The sequence below is a fragment of the Mustela putorius genome, unplaced genomic scaffold (assembly GCF_011764305.1).
Source record: "Mustela putorius furo isolate JIRA1106 unplaced genomic scaffold, ASM1176430v1.1 tig00537227_pilon_pilon_pilon, whole genome shotgun sequence".
NCBI lineage: Eukaryota > Metazoa > Chordata > Mammalia > Carnivora > Mustelidae > Mustela > Mustela putorius.
Window position 1 is genome coordinate 14,192,024 of NW_025422368.1, and position 15,593 is coordinate 14,207,616.

General features: G+C 34.8%; 1 protein-coding gene across 1 annotated transcript in view; it reads right to left on the bottom strand.

Annotated features, from left to right (window-relative positions):
- Positions 1-13,970, bottom strand: part of MUC19 (mucin 19, oligomeric) — a 56,903-nt gene extending 42,933 nt beyond the window's left edge. The window contains exons 1-16 of the mRNA XM_045072972.1: positions 13,757-13,970; positions 13,451-13,618; positions 13,180-13,362; positions 12,704-12,856; positions 12,490-12,612; positions 11,303-11,419; positions 9,179-9,229; positions 7,821-7,880; positions 6,896-7,124; positions 5,860-5,974; positions 5,353-5,413; positions 5,034-5,131; positions 3,296-3,506; positions 2,447-2,569; positions 1,927-2,050; positions 110-245 (exon numbers count right to left, since the gene is read on the bottom strand). Of these exons, the coding sequence (XP_044928907.1) occupies positions 110-245; positions 1,927-2,050; positions 2,447-2,569; positions 3,296-3,506; positions 5,034-5,131; positions 5,353-5,413; positions 5,860-5,974; positions 6,896-7,124; positions 7,821-7,880; positions 9,179-9,229; positions 11,303-11,419; positions 12,490-12,612; positions 12,704-12,856; positions 13,180-13,362; positions 13,451-13,487 (1,821 nt within the window). The 5' untranslated portion in view covers positions 13,488-13,618; positions 13,757-13,970. The remainder of the gene's footprint in view (positions 1-109; positions 246-1,926; positions 2,051-2,446; positions 2,570-3,295; positions 3,507-5,033; positions 5,132-5,352; positions 5,414-5,859; positions 5,975-6,895; positions 7,125-7,820; positions 7,881-9,178; positions 9,230-11,302; positions 11,420-12,489; positions 12,613-12,703; positions 12,857-13,179; positions 13,363-13,450; positions 13,619-13,756) is intronic.
- Positions 13,971-15,593: the final 1,623 nt, after the last annotated feature.

The window sequence follows — 15,593 nt, forward strand, 5'->3', positions numbered from 1 at the left end:
TGCTATTTATTCTTTTAAACAGTAACTTAAAGTGAAGACTGTTTTAAATTGGTTGAATGGCTCAGTGTGTGTGCATCAATTTTCTCAAGGATTCCAGGCTATTACATACGTGGATGGCCAAGAAGTGACAGTTTCCAGGATGGTAGTATTTAATACCATCAAAGGTGGTGACTGAATTTCCTTCCACCTTACATCTTCCAGGACATAATGCTTCCGTACAAGACCACTTAGCATTCTGGCATGTGCTGTTAAAATGCAATAGTTATGTTAAGGTCATCAATTGTGTTTTCTCCATGAGAAAAATAAATACCCCAATGTTAAAAATCAAAATTTAAATTAAGATATTTACTTAAGGTTTATTAGACCATCTTTTAAAAGAAATTTTTTAAAGTAATCTTTACACCCAAAATGGGGCTCAAACTCACAGCCCCAAGATTAAGAGTCGCATGTCTATTGACTGAGCCATCCAGGAGCCCCTATTAGACCAGCCTCATTCTCCAATCAACATCTCAACTCTGATCAGGTGCCACATTGATGGTGGCATTCTGGCATTTTAAAGGACTTGAATTCCATGGACTAAAATAATAGCTTCTGCCTGCATTAAATATATAAAAACTTCTAAACTGGATTTCAGAGGTTTGTTTAAATGGAATACATTCCACTATTAGTACTAAAACACCTGCTACATGCCACATTGTAGACCCTCACTGTTCAATACAGTATAGAAACATATAGCTATTCATTACTTGAAATGTGACAGTTCTAGATTGAGCTCTGCTATAAAGATAGAATACAGACTTTTAAGACTTAATTTGAGAAACAAATTGTAAAAATCTCTCATTAATTTGAGAAACAGATTATAAAATCATTAACTTTTTATACTAATTTCATTTCTAGATGCTAATTCTGCACTTTGGATGTATAAAATACATAATTATAATTAGATTCCACCACTACCTTTTTGCTTCTTAAAAACACATCAACTAAAAAATGTTAAATTATACATCTGGGTCATATTTGTAACTAATATGATATTTCTCTAGGATTGCACTGTCCTAGATATTCAATAAATCATAGCTATTGTTATCATAATTATTACTAATATATTACTGCCACACTAACAGGAACATTTCTCATTTATAAGGAACATACTATAGTATAAATAATAGATTAGTTTTCATTGAGTCAAATTATTTCCCTACAAAGGCATAGTACATTTTTAGAAAAGTCCTTTGGAGTTCCGCAGAAATTTAGAGTTTCAGAGAAATGTCATAATAAAGAATGGGGATCTCTCTCTGATCAGAATATTGTTCCTGAATTCAAATAATATACACTAATTTTTGGCACATTGAAATACACTATTATTAAATATATCTATAAACATCGTATATATAAACCTGAATATATATGTACAAATATATACAAAGATATAAATAAAGATCAAATATATTTTCACAGGTATAGTCACATATAAAAATTATCTGAAAAGTAGTGGGCTGTTTCTGATTATACATTTTACTAAATATTTTTGGTAATTAGCATAATTATTGTTTCATTGTTGTAACCATACTCTTTGATTCTTTGCTCTATATTTGCAACCGCCAATTGGTTTATTCTTTGAAACACTATTTCAGTTAGTGAAAAACATTACTTTTTAAAGATACAATGAAAGCTCACACATTTTTTAATCTTATTTTTCCATTTTATTTTATTTTTTTCAGTGTCCCAAGATTCATTATTATATTTTATTTAAAAACCACACTAAACTTTCCCTTAAAAATGAAAAACAATCTATCAACATGGAAAATACCGTATTTATTTCCAAAAAGTTTATTTTAAGGGTGGACCTAGAATTATTTCAAATTAGATTAAAATATTAGTATTATTTCACTATTAACAAAATGTGGACAAAAAGCATGCACATACCACTGAGAACCACAAGGACCTCTTCGGATCTCCCCTGACTTATAGATCTTTCCATGTAAGCTACAGGGACATTCAGTCTTTAATATACATCCCCCTTTTTCTCCAATATCATCCAATAGATAACCTAGGAAAAATACATTGTACAAGAATTATATAAACATCAGCAAATTCTCAAGCAGTGAACGGTGAAATCACTCTTGAGCTAGTTCTTTCAAGTGTAAACATGCACTTAAAATGGTAAGTTCCATTTAGCAATTAACCATAGTTTGAAATTTTTGGAGCCATGGAACATTCCTAAGGAGCCCAGTAGAGGACTAGGGGATCATTTGTGGAGTACCGTGGCCCTATAGAAATAGACATACAGATTAACTTTGTAAGTCTCTCTACTTCTCTTCTGCAGTTTGCTAGGATGGATTATGAATAGGTGATTTCATTAAATATCTGGTTAGAAATAAGACCCACCATTCTTGAGTCACTTTTTCAGTCGTTTTAGTATAAAAAGTCTCAGAGGGTATGTTACCTTCTGGGCAGAAGCAGCCATTCACACATTCACTATCTTGAAAAGGAGCCACATTAGAACAAGTTGCAGGATTTGAGGGACCGCATTCTTTGTAGATATGTTTTTCTGGGCATCTAGGTTTTCCTGGAGAAATATAGAAATATGTATACATGGGAATGAGAGGGAAATTAATGTGATAAATACATAATATTCTAATGGGGATCTTTCAACTGGGATTCTTTGAGTCTAATTCTCTAGACATGAGTCAGTCTTTAAAATTATTCAGTACAATTAAATTGTGTGCCAATTTCTCATGCATTATTTTGTGCTACAATATTTAATGTGTAGAAAAAATTAAAAAATGAAGATGGAAATTAGGAAGAAATGTATATTATATATGTAATAACATCTCATCTTACTTTGAAACTGATCTACTTGTTTTTTAACTTAAAAGGATTGAGCTAAGCATGAGTTGAAAGTACTTTTATATTTGTGTGAAATTCACATCTATGTTTTACTAATTTTTTGAAAGAAAATCACAGTACTAATCAACATACTTTTGATAACTTTTCCAGTTACTTTTTTTCAGTTTTTGCAGAATTTCTCATTTTTCCCAGTTACTTTTACAAATTATAGACTAGAAAGTTCCTAATTGAGATCTTATCACAAGAGACTGTCATTTATGGCAAGTCACTTCACCAAAACAGTCCCGTTTCCTTGTAAGTACCTGGGAGAGATGAGACTCCATCATATCTAAGATCCCTTTTAGGGCTTACAATCATTCAAGAACATTACTTTGAAATATAGCTCAACTTTAAAGTGCTATAGAAACTTTCTGGCTTGGAATCTGCAATAAAATTTAAAACCTACCACAAGTCACATCAGAATCATCTCGCCAGGATTCATAGATGCCGGGACCATCTGAGGCACAGAGGCGGGACAACTCTGAGTAAGTGTCACATGTAGAATTTTTGCCTGGATTTTGGCAGTAGTCATTAACGCAAATCATTCTGTAGTCATCGGAAAAAGTGGCGACCTTTCTACATTTCTCAAAGTAAGTTCCAATAATTTTGTCACAGTACTACAAAATAAAGTGTGAAGTTTTATTAAAACATAAGAAAAAAATGACAATCAATAAACATTTAGGAAGAGATAAAATTCAGAAGTATTTGGTTTTGCATGATAATCTGTAGAATGGCAGGGAAAGTTGCTGAATGCTGTTCAAAATGGAGAGTTTTGAAGTAGAGTTAGCACAGTGACTCCTAAAAGAATCCTTCACCTCTGGCATTTTGGATTGCTATATAACAACTTCAGAAATGGTTGTACCTATACTCATCCAAAATTTCTCCAAATGTGACAAGAAATTTACAACTTGAGAAAATAAAAGGGGTGAGAAAAAAGAGCTATTGTCAGTGCCAGAGAGTGGGATGATAAATGACTGATACCATAAAAGACAGAAGGGAAACGGGTGCTTGGTCTATTAGTCTTATCATATTTGGTGAGCAAACAGGCAGTGAAATAGAGTCACTGTGGGCTTTCTGGGTGGGGGTTGTTGGGGGCCATGGGAGTTAGCTCTGGAAACAATGTATTTGTTTCATGTTGGTAAGGAAGTAAGGAGGTAAATACACACATTATGGAAAATACAAATTTCAAATTTCAACATATTTTAACTACCACATAACTGTACATATGTTTGTGCAGAGAAATATAAAACCCCTGTCAAGCAAATGAACAATCTGGACCAATTAACTCTCTGAACAATTTGGACCAATTAACTCCTAAGATAGCTGATAACATTTTCTAAGTAAGGTATAAGATTAAGCGAAATAAAATCTTCAAAGATTGCTTTTTTGTCTGTTATTTTTGTGTATGTTCATCACTAGATTATAGGTTCCTTTAGGACAAAAATAGAATCTTGTATCCTCTTGGTTTAACATAGTATCTTGCACATAGTAGGTCCTTACTAAATATGCATTAGCTTTAACATAAATTTATATAGTTACTGAGTTAATATTTTTGAGCAACCTGCTATACAACTTTCTCATATGCTATACAACTTCTGGTTCTATGCAAATTTTAGGATTGTTTGTTCCAGCACTTTGAAAAATGCCGGGGGAATTTTGATTGGGATGGCACTGAAAGTATAGATTGCTCTGGGAAGCACAGACATTTTGACAATGTTTATTCTTCTGATCCATGAGCATAGAAAGTTTTCCCATCTTTTGTGTCTTCTTTAATTTCCTTTGTGAGTGTTCTCTGGGTATTACACGCAAACAATGAATCATGGAACACTACATCGAAAACAAATGATGTGGGGGTGCCTGGGTGGCTCAGTCATTAAGCGTCTGCTTTCAGCTAAAGTCATGATCTCAGGGTCCTAGGATCAAGCCCCACATCGGGCTCTCTGCTCAGTAGGGAGCCTGCCTACCTCCCTCTCTCTCTCTGCCTGCCTCTCTGCCTCCTTGTGATCTCTGTCAAATAAATAAATAAAATCTCAAAAAAAATAATGAGGTACTGTATGGTAACCAACATAACATAAGGAAACAAACAAACAAACCAAGGAGAACAGTGCTGAAATTTGCTACTAGGTGAAATATAAATCTCTCACCTCTACACCATCTTCACAAATCTCATAGCTTTTACTAAAAGCTTTGGGACAATCTCCAGGAATTTTACTACTGGCAATGTGCTCATTGATGTTGTCTCCTTAAAAAGAAAACAGTGCTTAGTACAAGATATTTACTATGCAAATACATGTTATTTTCAAGCTAAATATAACTAAATTGACTACATAATTTTTTACTTTAACAATTTCTTATTCTTTAGACAAATGCAAATTATTGTTAGGTTTATTAAAATATGAGCAATCATTTTATAATCTTCTTTCAGGAAGCAATTTTCTTAGACACAATGTACTGAAATCTCACCTGGAGTGCTGTTGAAGTTACCACAAAGACCACAAGTTGGATATTGCTTATGAAGAGTAAGCTTTAAAAAAAAATATGTACATGTTTATAAAATATTAAAAATACCTCAAGACAAAGTTTGCCCAAACCAAATGATGGTATCTCTTCATATTCAATTCTACCTAAGCTGGGTACATAGGCATGTACTAGCAAGCCTCTTTTAGAGGACCTGGATCTAGAAGTTCGAAAGATCCTGACTCTACCTCTTACTAACTGTGTGTCCTTGGATGGATTATTTAGCTCGTATTAGCCTGAATTTCCTGAGTTCCATCACCTACAAAACAAGATTAATAATAGGATGTATTTCAAGGTATTTTAAATTATAAATAAGATAATGCTTAGTACAATGCATAATGTGGGGATTTTTCAATAAACCTTAACTCTTATTTTCCTTACAATGTAATGTTTTATAACTGAAAACAAAGAAGAAAAAGCACAGGAATGTAAGAAAATCAGACCCAGACTTACTGAGAGTTTATTTTTGCCCCACATCAAAGACAGGATTCCTCTACGACTTTTCAGGACATAATGTTTTCCATATTTTTTAATATGTATCAGTTTATTGTCATATGGTATCTGCACTCTGAAAAGTATAAAATACAAGTACATATAATGGTAAAAATAGTATTATAACTTTTTAAATAATTTATGTTCTATATTTAGTGTCATAAATATAATACTGGCTAATAAATATTAAAGCTTAAGGCCCCTGGGTGGTTCAGTTGTTAAATATCTGCCTTCAGCTTCGGTTGTGATCCCACGGTTCTAGGATTGAGCCCTGCATCGGGCTCCCTGATCTGTGGAAAGTCTGCTTCTTTCTCTCCCACTCCCCCTGCTTGTGTTCCCTCTCTCATTGTTTCTCTCTCTCTATCTCTGATAGATGAATAAAATCTTTAAAAAATATATTAAAACACAATGGTTTTGTTTTTCCAATATTTGAAAGACTTTTAAAGAACAATGACTAAATCCTTGGGGCTTTGGAGAAATAAAAAAGAAGAAATCCGTTCTGTATAAGAAATAAATGATCAAATAATTTGAAATGTTCACAAGTAGAATATCACGCCTCAACTTTTTATCCTGGAAAATATTCAAATATGGCATCTCTTCCAAATATGAATTGCTACTTCTAAAAACAATGGCCTAAGTTTCAGTCTAATGAAAATCCCATATTTATATTTAATGATAGACATACGAATGAAAACTAAGATATTCTATTAGCAGATTGGTCGAATATGCACGTTGCCCCAAATCTAGATACTCAAAATAGTCAAACAACAGAGCTACTCTTCTTATCTCCACCTTGTTATAGGAATAAATATAGTATTTTACAATCCTACATTATACAAAATCTATCAGACTCCTGTCCAAGAGATTATTATAAAATCCAATATGAGAACCAAAATAGGAAAAGAGTACCATCTTTTCACTATTCGACCTTTTTTCTTTTTGCTCTGGTTACTCCAAGTGCTTCTATAACATTTATCCATAACTCTGTGGCATTTACCTTTCTTCATTAACTAGAATGCGATCACCAGAAACAGAGACCTCATTATTATCGATTTCAACTGCTATTTTTTCAAAGTCACCATTACTCTTTCGTTTGATCTCAATATTGAAATCTCCTCCAGATTCAACGCAGTGATGGCAGAAAGTGTATGAGCAGGAAGACTCAAAGGAAAAGATGCGGCCATTGAAAGCTTTATATATTCCTTTGCCCCAAGTAGTAGCTTCACCTGCAAAATATTCAGAGTAGAATATTCATAATTATTTGGAACTATTAATGTAGCTTCTAGTTCTGATTTTTTAAGTGTTTATGTACCAAGAGAAAACATCACAGAAAGGTTTTGTTCTCACAGCCACCACATTAAATCAGTATTTTTCTTTCTCACACATAGCAAAAACACACTAACAGTGGCACTTGAATCCTTGGGAATACATAATGGTGCCTATTCTGGCTCAAATAAAACATGAATAAAAACACCTTGTTTCCAATGGAAAAGGGAAATTGTCTCTACTGGCAAAGGTATATACAGAGAGAGTTGTGATCTGTTTGCCTACTTCTTGTTCTTCTTGTAGAGATAGTCTTTCTAATGTTGCACAAGAGAATTACCATTTATAGCAAAAAAGTATAAAGAATATTATTTCTCTATGTACATGCATCTGCACATGTACACATATGTGTATTCCTGCGTCTGTGTCATGTGTATATGTGTGTGCAGGCGTGTGTATGTGTACCTTTGAGGAAAAATAGTACAAATCTGGAGTCATTCAGAAGTGCAATGATCAAACAGATAGATGATGGGAAAATGTTTAAAACTAGTTCCAAATTTTGGCTAATTTGTAATTCCATTAGATACTGGCTGGCTTGGACATAAAATATATATATATATATATATATATATATAGAAATCCCAGTCATTTTTACTTACCAATAACTGGGCTCACTTCTGAGTACTTCGGAATGGCTTCTGGAATATTGGATCCTTTTTCTATTTAACACAATGCATGGATTACTTAGATTTATTTATTTATTTATTTATTTGACAGACAAAGATCACAGGTAGGCAGAGAGGCAGGCACAGAGAGAGAGGGGGGATGCAGGCTCCTTGCTGAGCAGAGAGCCTGATGCAGGGCTTGATCCCAGGACCCTGAGATCATGACCTGAGCCAAAGTTTGGGGCTTAATCCACTCAGCCACCCAGGCACCCTTTAAATTTCAAGACACATATTAATTTTTTTCTTTTTTCTTTTTCTGACATATATTGATTTTAAATATATAGTACATTTGAACTTATACATGGGAACTTGGAAGCTGATTCTGAAGGTCATCAATAGGTTTCTTTATCCTGAATATATAATTTGATTTTGTGAGAGCTGTAATTTACCAAGTTCATTTACATGATTATCTCTTAAATCCATTTTTTTTTCTTGAACAACTAGTCATTGTATTTTCAAAAATCATTGTGAGCTTACTCATTTTGGGTTACATACAATTACTAACATATGCGGCATCCCCCATAGACCTATATTTTGAACTTCAAAAGGAGAAATTTGCTAGCATACTTTTATTGGGAGCCATTAGCTAAACAGGTCCAAGGTAGATTTTTATTAAATCAGTCTACAATATGATGCTAATAAGTCAATTATCTATATTAAAGAGAACTCAATTCTCCTGGTCAAAGAGGAAAATTCATATCACTTGATACTTTTCTGTGGTTGTTTATTTACAAAGCATTGAGCATATTATGTGACTAAGTAAACTTATATGAAATCTTAGAGCAAGGCCTAAAACCAAGCAGAATAAAATAGCAGCAACAACAAAAATCAATATTTTAATGGAATTTAAACATTTTTTTTTTACAATGCCATTTATTTTATATTTTGGGACTTGTCTTTGCTAAAGGCTGTCTTTTCCCAGGTCAAGTGGAAGTAGATTGAATTCTTAGTTTATTTACAAAATCATTTTAAAATAATGTATCTAAAATGATAAAGAAGAAGTTGCATTATGCTTTATTTAGATTCCCTTAAAGTATAATTTAATATATTGTATTAATGGAGTTGTTTAAAATATACAGTTGGTTATCTAAATCATATTACTCAAAGAGAAGCATTTAGAAGCTCAGTTCAACATGGAAAAGACACAACAATATCACATGCTAGTAAATCAATAATCCACAAAACATTTAAACTTCAAAATTATACATAGAGATATACGTACACACAGATACACACATATGCATCATATATAGAGAGAGATTTTAAATACTGAAAGCCACAAAGCAAATTACCTGGAGTACTGAATGGTCCAGAGGTACTGCTGTCAGAGGAGCTTGTAACACCTATTTTAATACAAAATAGTTAAGCTGTTTCATAAATGTATACATTTCATCAGAAAGGATGAATACCCAACTTCTGTAGCAACATGGAAGGGACTGGAAGAGTTTATGCTGAGTGAAGTAAGTCAAGCAGAGAGAGTCAATTATCATACGGTTTCACTTATTTGTGGAGCACAACAAATAGCATGGAGGACAAGGGGAGTTAGAGAGGAGAAGGGAGTTGGGGGAAATTGGAAGGGGAGGTGAACCATGAAAGACTATGGACTCTGAAACAATCTGAGGGTTTCGAAGGGGCGGGGGGAGGGTGGGAGGTTGGAGGAACCAGGTGGTGGGTATTAGAGAGGGCACGGACTGCATGGAGCACTGGGTGTGGTACAAAAACAATGAATACTGTTATGCTGAAAATAAATTTTAAAAAATTTTAATAAAATAAAATAAAAAAAGAAAAGTTTTTAAAATCTGATGGATAAACCATGGATCCAAGTTCAACAATGCTAATGCTAGCAGACTTAGAACAATGTAAAGCTGCATAAGAAAAATATATATTATCAACTCAACAACCTGTGGGAGAAATAAAATTAAATGCCTCATCACCAAATGAACTGACATCAAATTAATTTATTCCAGATCAATTGCCTTAAAATGTATTCAGGAAATGAGAAAGAGAAAGGTTTGCATTAACAGGACCCAGCATCTCCTATCTCAGTTTCCACCACACTTACTCCCACTTTGAATTGCTTTACATTTGGGATATCCAGGTGCCATTTCTAGATGTCAATGGAACTAAAACCACTCATCTAGTTGAGCTGAAATGTTCCTTTGAATAAGTCTAAGATCAAGAGATAATAATCTCAACAGATCAAGAACTTGCAATTTCAAAGCCACTAGGTTCACTGCCATTAGATATACTAACAGAAAGAACACTAATTAATAAATGTCTGTCTCATTCAAAAAATTAAAGCAGTCAAAAGCTGCCATCCCAATAGCAGAAAAATTTCAAATTGGTAACCATTCCAAAACAGAAAGATGAGAGGCAGTTACTGCCTACATTTCTCAGGAACACATCCTAAATTTGAATACCTGAGCTAATGACAGCAGATCTGGGGCTTCAATATTCAGTGCCTAATAAACCATTTGTACCAACTGGGTTTAAACAAAATTGGTGGCATGAATAATGAGTGATTTCAAATTTCTCATTTCCATTGCAGTGTTGACCTCAAAACTGATGTCCAAAGATTAAGAACAACCTAAAATAGAATTATTATTTCTACGTGACCAAGCCTTTTTTGAACAGATTCACTAATAGTCAATCCAGACAGAAGCCAACATTACTACACTACCATGTATCTCCTGCTAATTAGACTTTGCCTTTTAAAAATGTATCAATCCTAAAGTTGAGTTCTAAATGTGAATCCTGAACATTTTTTAGATTACCCATATCACGAGAAGTGAACCTACTACCCACAGTTCTGTGGTCATCCAGTCTAGTGGCTCCCAAGACTTTCTAATACTGCTAGCAGCACCAAAATAGTTCCCATGTCATAATAAGTATTATTTAACAATGCATACCACAAATTCCTAGACTATTCAATCTAATGTTTCCATTAAGTAGAAATATTAAAATTTATGAGATTTTCAAAAGGGATGGAACTCATTTACTCTTATCAGAAATAAACCTGCAAAAAAATTTTAAACTACCAAGACCAGATCCAGAATACAAAGCTCAAACCCAACAAATTATTGGCTACTCTAACCACCTCTTCAGCTTCTGCAACTCCAAATCAGTTTTGTATAAAGGCAACAAAAATAACTCCACATCAGTATAATCACAGCCACAAAATTCATTCTACATTCTATGCCAAGCAATATTAAATGACTTTTCCCTAATCACATCTACATACAGTTTATCATTTAACAATTTTGGCTTGCTTTTCGTATCATTACAAATGATTGTGATTTTCACTGCTATTTTATAATGTATTTCAGAATCCTGACTTTCTAATCATCAGATATAAATCTCAATTCTCAAGCTGTGAAAACCAGACTCAGTAATATCCTTTCCAGTATCACAGATACCTGTACCACCACGGCCAGTTTCACCAAATTCGTTTGGTCCAGAAGCAACACCACCAAGTCCAGCTGTACCCTTCCTTCCTTCACCACTTCCAGAACCAGAAGACCAAGTGTTTTCTCCTAATGGAAAATCAAGATGTGATTAAAAGAAATAAAGAAGGAAGAAATTAAATTGGATTTCTTGGGAATAGAGTCCAGGTTAAGCTGCCTGAGCTGCTGACGTCAGATCCAAGACTAAAGTATCTAGTCCCCACAAATCCATTGCCTCTTTCCATTCCCACCAATTCAATTGATTTAAAATCCCTGCTGATCAGATGACCCCATATTAGATCCTGAATCTTCAGAGATACCAACCAGAATAACCATACCCATTTCTTACACTTGAGTCACCTGCTGAATACAAAATGATCGTCATGAGAATTATTTTTCATGCATACTATGATTCAGAATTTTTCTAGGCACAGAAATTAACCACCAATACCTAGAACACTGGAGCTAGAGCCTCCAGGACCACCTACTCTATTTCCATCAAAGTCTTTACCACTATGGCTACTGGATTTGAACCAGAATCTCAAAAACCAAACTGAGTTTCACCCTTCCTTTCTTCATTTTCATAATTAGAAAACAAACTCCTTCCCTCTAATGGAAAATGTAAATGTTATTTTTAAAAATGATAAAAAAAATTTAAACCCATTTCAATTTCAGCAAGAGTCTAGGTTAGTAGAATGCCTGAGTTATGGGATTGGACCTGAGATTCATGGATCCACGGACAATATACATGCTGCTGCTCATTCCATCAATCCCCTACCTCCAACTTTCTTTAACCAAGTACCAAATCCTGAATTTTGAAAAATTTTTAAAGATTTTACTTATTTATTTGAGAGAGAGTGGAAGAGGGTAGGAGAGGCAGACTCCCCACTGAGCAGAGAGCCTGACATGGGACTCAATCCCAGGACCCTGAGATCATGACCTGAGCTAAACACAGACACTTAACCAACTGAATCACCCAGGCACCCCCTGAATTTTCAAAATTACCACCAGCATGCTCACCACCACCTCTTCCACTGGTACTTCTACCAGAATATTAAAAGTATGTCAATAGGAAACATTTGATATATTTTATAATTGAGAAATTTAAGCAAAAAATTAACTAGCAACATCCATACCACTAAAAGTAGATTATCTAGTACCTTTTATTACATTTTTACTAAGGCCAGTGTCATCAAATCGATTTGAACCAGAATCTCCAAAATCAAATTTAGCTTCACGTTTCCTTTCTCCATGTCTCAAATCAAACGATGAGGACTTTTCCACTAACAGAGAAATAAAAATGTTAGCATGACAACAGATGAAAGCCTGAAATCAACTTAGATTTCACCTAAGCAGAGTCCAAAATTAGACTACCTGAGCCACTGGCATCAGATTCCCTGCTGCTCTTATCACTCTGATAAGATCCACTGCTTTCAAATTCCTTTTGACCAAATTTCTCAAAACCATAACTCAAATTTTCTGATATCCCATCAACAAAATTATCCCCAATTCTTGCACTGGTATTGCCTGCAGAATGTAAAATGATTGTCATCAGAACATATTCCAATAAATTTTATGATTCAAATACTTTTTAGGCACAGAAATTAAACATCAAGACCTAAACCACTGGAACTAAATTCACTAGAACATTTAATACCATTATCACCACTGTCGCCCCAGTGATATGAACTAGAATCTTCAAAATCAAATTCAGTTCCAAACATCTTTCTTTCAAGTCCAAAATCAAAAGACCTAGGCCTTCCCACTAACAGAAAATTCAAAATATTATCAAATAAAATACTAAATATTCAAAACTCAATAGGATTTCTTAGGAACACTGAGTGGAATACCTGAGCTACCAGCATCAGATCCAAAGTCTTTGAATCCAGCCCCAGCAGATCCACTGCCTCTCATTCTAGTCCCTCCAATTTCATTGATTCCAAAGCCCTGTTGACCAGAAACCCCTACATTGATTTCTGATTTTCCAGAGCTGTCACCAGCAAATGTATTCCGATTTCTCAAACTGGTATCACCTGCAGAACATAAAATGATGTCACAGTGCATACTGAAAACATTTCATGATTCAGAAATGTTTATACATAAGAAATGAGATATCAATACCTAGATCATTGGGAATGGGTCCTCCAGAACTATTCATTAGCTTTCCTTCAACTTTTATTTTGCCATTAATGTCACTGTCACCAAATGAACTTGAACCAGAAGCTCCAAAACCAAATGCAGCATTGCCCTTCTGTTTTCCAAGTTCCCAACCCAAAGACCCAGTTCCAACTGACAGAAAAATTAAAATAATATTAAAAATTAATCTTAATTAGTAAGTTTATTATTAAATATTTTTAAAATCTATTTTAACCAATTAGTTACTTTAATTAATTTCAAATTTTCTGGAATGAGTCTTAATTGGAATACCTGGGCTATGGACATCAAATCCAAAATCGATTGATTCACCCCCGGCAGATCCTCTGCTGCTTATTTCACTCCGGTCAGCTCTACCAATGCCCAATCCCTTCTGATCAGATGCCCCCAAACCAAATCCCAAATTTCCAGAGATACTGCTACTAAATCCAGCCCTACTTTTTGGGTTGGTATTATCTGATAAAATTAAAAAAGAAAAGACAAAAGATTGTTACCAGGTAATAATTAAATACAACTTATGACTCTATCCTTCATGCACAAAATCTAAATAGCAATAATTAGACCACTGATTAGACCACTGGAACTTGACTTTCCAATGTTCTCTATTTCATTCTCACCAAAGTCTTTTTGTTCGAGACTACTGATACCCATTCCACATGAACCAGAATTACCAAGACCAAATTCAAATTCATCCCTCTTTCTACCACCAAATCCAAAATCAAAAGGCAAATGTAAAATTCAACTGTTTTCAAAAGCAAAAAACAAAACAAACAAACAAACAAAAACCCAAAGGATGTAAATGTTTAATTATTTGTATTGTTTCATTACAGAGTCTAGATCAGAATTCCTGAGCCACTGATATGACAGCCAAAGCCCAATGGATTTACCAACAAACTCCTTTCTGTTCTTCCTCTTTCCACCAATATCCACCTTTTAAGATAAATTGCTCTGACACAAAAATGCAAAGATTTACATATTTTATTGACCCTAACCTCTTCACTGACTTTAATTTCTAAATATAGAATGCTATTTACCCATACTTTTGTAAATTTGTGGGTTTTTTTTCCGACATTCTTCTTTAAGAACACTAGTTGAAATATGAGTAATGAGACTTAAAAAGTTAACACCACGGAAGTACAGAAACATGAGACCCAAATTCTCCTGTTCTTTATAACAAAACTTGGGAACAAGAGAGTTTATGTGCCTTTCCCAAAATCCACAGAAGGTAAGGAAAGACTGGGGATAGAAACTGGGTCTCTTTCTTCCAGGTCCAAAATCCTTCACAATTAAATCTAACTGCCTCTTCGCTAAAATGTTTAAATTGCTGATTTCTGTTGAAGATAACACAGCTTCTTTAAGAATCAAACATAATTTAAAAATCATTCTCTCTAACACTGAATTAGGTCAAAACAACACTACCTTCCCTACTTTGCTAATTGATTTTTTTTTCTGTCAAAAGCAGAAACTAAAAAACAACTTAGAATACCTGTTTCACTGGCAGCAGATTTCGAGCCACCCAATCCATTTACTGCATTCACATCAAATCCACTTTGGCCAGATGGACCCCTACCAATGTCATTTCGATTTGAAGCAGTGCCACCAAATGTCATATCGCCAGACATACTGCTGGCAAAACCACTTGCTAACTTGCTTTTCTCTGCCATACAAAAACACAGTTGCGGGGGAGGAGTCAAGATGGCGGAGAAGTAGCAAGCTGAGACTGATTCAGCTAGCCGGAGATCAGCTAGATAGCTTATCTAAAGATTGCAAACACCTGAAAATCCATCGGCAGATCGAAGAGAAGAAGAACAGCAATTCTGGAAACAGAAAAACAACCACGTTCTGAAAGGTAGGACCGGCAGAGAAGTGAATCCAAAGCGACGGGAAGATAGACCCCGGGGGGAGGGGCCGGCTCCCGGCAAGCGGCGGAGCAACCGCGCACAAAATCAGGACTTTTAAAAGTCTGTTCCGCTGAGGGACATCGCTCCAGAGGCTAAACCGGGGCGAAGCGCACGCGGGGTCAGCGTGGCCTCAGGTCCCGCAGGGTCACAGAAGGATCGGGGGTGTCTGAGTGTCGCAGAGCTTGCGGGTATTGGAACGGGAAAGCCGG